Here is a 6,000-nt window from a genome sequence, read left to right on the forward strand (position 1 = left end):
GGCCCTTAATCTATTCTCATTTTGGATTCTTCTTTTCTGTTTACTGTTCTGATTTGGTAGTTTCTGCTACCTCACCTTTAAAATCGCTGATTCAATTCTGCTTCATCTAATCTACTGTTGATTCCATCTAATGTATTCTTCATTTTAGTTATTGTATTTTTATTTCTGATTGGTTCTTTTTTTGTTTTCTATCTCCATTTTTGTTTCCCATCTCTTCGTTGAGCATCTTTACTGAGATCGTCGAGCATCCTTATAACCAGTGTTTAAAACTCTGCATCTGGTAGATTTCTTGTCTCCATTTTGTTTAGTTCTTTTTTTGCAGATAGCTTTGGGTAGTATGGACATTTTAACAATGTTAATTTTTCTGGAGCTTTGTTATGTTCTTTCATTTGAGGCATGTTTCTTTGTCTCTCCATTTTGGCTGCTGCCCTGTGTTTTTATGTATTAAAGCTGCTATGTCTCCCAGTCTTGGTAAAGTGGTCTTATGTAGTAGGTATCCTGTGGGGCCCAGTGGCAGAGTCTCCTTGGCCACCTGAGCCGGATGCTCCAGGTGTGTCCCTTGTGTGGGTTGTATGTCCCTCCTATTGTAGTTGACCCTTTGTTGCTGTTTGCACATTAGTGGAAGGAATTGACCCTCAGGCTGATTGGTTGTGAGGACTGGCTGTGACTAAAACCATTCTAGTAACATACAACTTTGGATTTATACTGCTTAAGTTATACCTGAATAACCCAGAAGTAAATTTTATTCCCTCTAAACGCTGAATAAAACTATAGTAACTATCCCAGACAAGAAAAAGCTGAAAGAGTTCATAACCACAAAACTAGTTTTATAAGAAATGTTAAAGGGACATTTTTTAAGAAGAAAAAAATAATAAGAAGAAAATATCTCAAAGAAAAAATTCTCACTGACAAAGGCAAATTAATACATAATAAAAGCAGTGGATAAACCAACACTAAAGTAGTACAAAGGTTAAAAGGCAGAAGTAGGAAGATCACGTGTAAGTACAATAGTAAATTAAGGGATACACTCAAACACACAAAAGAAGTACAAAATAATGACAAAACCATAAACATGGAGGGGATGAGTAAAAGTAGTGATTTTAGAATGTGTTCGAACTTTTGTTACCATCAACTGAAAATAGACTGCTGTAAACATAGCTTAGTATATATGAAGCACATGGTAATAAACTAAAAATCTATAAGGAATATACAACAAATAAAGAGAAAGGAATTTACACATAATACTACAGAAATTTATCAACACACAAGAGAATAAGAGAATAAGAAAGTCATAAAGAAGCCTCACAAAAACAATCTGAAAACAATAAAATAACAACTATATACCTATTAATAATTACTTTAAATTTAAATAGATTAAATGCTGCAATCAAAAGATGACTGGATAAAGAAAATTTAGTACATATATACAAGGGACTATTACTTGGCCATAAAAAAGTATGCAATCTTACCATTTGCAACAACGAGGATGGACCCGGAGGATGTTATGCTAAGTGAAAGACTTTAGACAAAGAAAGACAAAATCTGTAAAATTTCACTTATATGTGGAATCTAAAAAACAAATACTTGATCTTAGCTAAAAGGCCGAGAAGCAATAAAAAATAAATAAAACAGAAACAAACTCATAGATAAAGAGAACAAACTGATGGTTGCCAGATGGGAGAGGGTTGGAAATATGGATGAAAAAGGTGAAGAGATTAGTACAAATTGGCAGTTCCAAAATCATCATAGGCATATAAAGTACAGCTTATGGAATATAACCAATAATATTGTAATAACTTTCTATGGTGTCGGGTGGGTACAGGACTTATTGGGGGCATTACTTTGTAAGTTATAAATGGCTAACCACTATACTGTACACCTAAAGCTAATATTATATTGAATGTCAATTGAAAAAAACTTTAAAAAACTATAGTGACTGAAGCTTTCAAATTTCTAATTATTTTCTGTATTTTAAAAGTGTTTTAAATATGTGCCTTTAAAAACTCACATGTATATTTTGTATTTTATGAGAAAATTTTGTATGTTGTATTAGTTTCCTAGAACTGTCATAACAATTACTACAAACTTGGTGGCTTAAAGCAGCAGAAATTTATTCTGTTATAGTTCTGGGGCTAGAAGTCTAAAATTGAGATGTTGGTGGGGCCATGCTTCCTCTGGAAGCTGTAAAGGAGAATCTTTTCTTACCTCTTCTAGCTTATTTTGGCTCTTGGTATTCCATAGTTTGTGGCCGTATAACTCTATTTTCTTCTACATTTTGTGTCTCTTCAATGTGTGACTCTTAATAAAGATTTAAGGCCTTGGATTTAGGGTCTTTCAGATAACCAGAATGATCTCATCTTGAGATCCTTAACTTAATTACATCTTCAAAGACTCTTTTTGCAAATAAGATCACACTTATGGGTCCTTGGGATTAGGACATGCACATGTATCTCTTTGAGGACCACTATTCAACTCACCACACACATATGCATTAGTTACTTACATATAAATAAATACATTGATATAGTGAAGGCAAGAGTATTCAGTAGATTTTTTTTATCCTAAAATATTATTTCAAAGATAAGAAAAATATTCTGCGCAAAAGGGAAAAGTAAACATTTTCAATTTATAAAGATTCTGTACATTGTCTTCATAGGGAAAATAAACAGATAAAGTCATTTTTTATTTTTTCATTTTAAAGCTCCAGTACTAAATGTTATAAATAATACAAAATATGCTCCATTTTTCTGATGAGTGATGGATTTTCTTTTCAGAATTCATTCCCATATTTTTCACATTCAGTTAGTCCCCAGGATCTATAGATTTTTCTCCATTCTGACTTTTGTATCTGTCCTCGCCTCTCCATCTGGATTTCTCTGTTTAGCCTCAGTTCTGACCTGCATCATTTCCTCCCTGAATCAATACAGTAGAGCTACTCTGGTTCAATCTATATCCTGCTACCAGAATGAAGGTTCCAAAATACAAATTCATTCCTTTTATTCCCCTACTTAAAATCCTCCATTGTACCCCTCTTCCTTTAGCATGAGATTCTTAACACAGCCTATAAGCCTTTCAGGATCTGATCCCTGTCTGCTTCTCAAGCCTTCTTTCTTGCCATTCCTCTTTGACACCCTATTTTCCCATTCTATACAATCTCCTTAATTCTCTGTGCTTACGTCTCCATTTCTGCGTGTATGTAGTTTCTCCTGCCTTTAACATCCTTCCCTTCTACACTTGGGGAACTCACATTTTCCCCCCAAATTCAACTCAGCTGTTATTTATCTGGGATGTCTTTCTTTATTCATTCCTCTCCCATTTCTCTCCTTGTCCTCCTCCCTGGGTCTGGGTTAATTGTTTATCCCAATTACTCTAGTACCCTTCCCCCACCCTGAGACTTCCTCTGCCTTGTCAGTATTACCCTGTATTGTTTTTGCCTATTTAATTTCAATATCACTGCTTTTCAGAGATCGTATATTTTATTTCCATATCTCCTAGCTTGGTATGTAAGAATAGTATGTTTTTCGTAAGCATTTGTTGAATATATAAATGAATGAATGGCTGTTAGAGACTTTATTTCTGCTATCCCTAGAATATTGTTTATTCTCTTTCAGACTTAATTTTAATCTCTCAGAGAATTCAGAATGTTATGTACTATATAATATAATACACTGAACCAAAATATTTGAGATGTTTTTATCATGCATACAATTTAAATTCTCTAAGTGTTTATAAAGACTTTATGAAAACCATGTACACGTTCTCAGTTTTTTACATAAAATGTTTATCTTCTTTTATTTTTCAAATAAGATGAAAGAAAAGTATGTTTTTTCACTTTGCAGGAACTGATTCCTACAAGTAATAGCAATGTGGTTGTATCTCTCACACGCCTCTTTGAAGTACTACTCTGTGACGTGTTAGAAGGTGATCCTACAAGCAAGCACATTCGTGTTTGGATTATGGTTTGTTTTATACTTAATATGGTTTTTAATTACAGAATAAAATATATCTCTGGCAAATGATACTTAGAAAGACATTGTAAAATCCCGAGCTGTTTTATGGTGAGCACTGAAAGAATAACTGAAGACATTAAAATTGCCCTGACTTGGTAGTCTGATTTAAAAAACACTTTAAAGAAAGTAAAATATGTCAGAATGAACCAAATATACCCTGTTATTTGTGAAAGAACATAATTTGATAAACAATACAGTGACTTAATCCAATAGAGACTTTAGGCGAATTGATTTTTTCTTAATATTAAGCCAGGATGTAGCCTGCAAGAAGCCGGCTACAAAAGACAAGGAGCAGGCATCCAACTAGCTGAGTGGAGCACTGCTGGCAGAATCCATAGAGCACATGCATAAGGAGGAGTCAGTGGCCCAGATTAGCTAATGTCTGGAAGTAAGTCAGAGAAGGCCAGAGGACATAACTCTGAGGGCTCCAAAGGAAAGAGGTGTTTTGTTCTCTTTCCGGCGTATATTACTTTCTCACCCACCACCTTATTCCTTAATGCCTTGATCTCCTCTACTCAGTCTACCTTCTTTTCTACTCTACGGAAATAGCAGTTCCCTCCTATTGTTTCCCCTTCACCTTGTTGCCATAGAAAATCTACCTCAGATACCTCATATTTCAGGGTTCCTTGCTAACCATAATCTCTTTCTTTCCACCTCCCTTTTCTCCTTTATTTCCCTCCATTTTAGAAGAAATTGAAGACATGTTTGAAGTATGATTTATTTATATCCCTTTTTCTCCCTAAGTTTGAAACTGCCTTTCACAGAACTAGTTTTCAATATTCTTCCATACATATCATTGGTAACTTTTTATAAAATAAAAATATCCTAGGAATAATTTACCTATGTAACCTTCATGTCATATATTTTCTGAAAATTTACATTCTGTTGGTAAACCTATACTCACCAAATTGTTTAAACAGTTTAAATCATTTTTAGACTAATATAGATCAACACGTAGTTGAAAATTTTCTCTTAAACTATAACTTACAGATTTATAAACTAGATAAGGCATATGACTAGAGTAAAATTCAAAAGGCAAAAGTAGATTTTCCATCCATACCAGTCCCCCAGCCACCTTCAAGGCAGCTATTACCTATGCCTAGATAATTTGCTATCTAGGTATTTAATGCATACTCTCTTTATATGTATATATTTTTAATACATTTTAGCATACCGTGCATACTTATTTGCATGTTTTCTCACAAAATATCTTGGAGATCATTTCATAACAGTAGAGTTATCTTCTTTTTCGACAGCTGCATGTATTCTAGTGTATGTAGAATAGCCCAATTAAGCAGATTCCTCTTGAGGAACATTTGGGTTGCTTCTGATCATTTACTATCACAAACAATACTGCAGTGAATTTTCTTGTATATAAAAGCCCCTAAAAGAGAAATTCCTAGGTCATTTGTCATGAGTGTTTTATTTTTATTTTTTATTTATTTTTTAATTAAAATGATTAGGGTGATGTTGGTTAATAAAATATGTTTTCAAGTATACAATTCAACAATATGTCATATGTATATTGCATTGTGTGTTCACTACCCAAAGTTAAATTTCCTTTTGTCACCAAATATTTGATCCCTTTTACCCTTATCTGCCTTCCCCCTCGCCCACTTCCCTCTGGTAACCTCTAATCCACTGTTCATGTCCATGAGTCTCTGTCATGTTTGTTTGTTGCTTTCAGTTTTGTATCCCACATATGAGTGAAATCATATGGTTTTCAACTTTTTCTGTCTGATTTATTTTGGTTAGCATGATAATCTCAAGATCCATCCATGTTGTAATAAATGGCAGTATTTCATCTTTTTTTATGGCTGAATAATATTCCAGGAATATATGTACCACATCTTTCTCCAAATATCTACCACCTCACACCTGCTAGAATGGCTATCACCAACAGGACAAGTAATAACAAATGTTGGAGAGGTAGTAAGGAGAAAGGAACCTTCAGACACTTCTGGTGGGAAAGTAAATTGGTACAGCCAGT

General features: G+C 33.9%; 1 protein-coding gene across 1 annotated transcript in view; it reads left to right on the plus strand.

Annotated features, from left to right (window-relative positions):
- DNAH12 (dynein axonemal heavy chain 12) overlaps positions 1 to 6,000 on the plus strand; it is a 209,958-nt gene that overhangs the window by 100,883 nt on the left and 103,075 nt on the right. Inside the window, exon 37 of the mRNA XM_039858619.1 lies at positions 3,840 to 3,959. Within this exon, the coding sequence (XP_039714553.1) occupies positions 3,840 to 3,959 (120 nt within the window). The remainder of the gene's footprint in view (positions 1 to 3,839; positions 3,960 to 6,000) is intronic.

The sequence above is a fragment of the Pteropus medius genome, unplaced genomic scaffold (genome assembly GCF_902729225.1).
Source record: "Pteropus medius unplaced genomic scaffold, Ma_sr-lr_union100, whole genome shotgun sequence".
Taxonomy (NCBI): Eukaryota; Metazoa; Chordata; class Mammalia; order Chiroptera; family Pteropodidae; genus Pteropus; species Pteropus medius.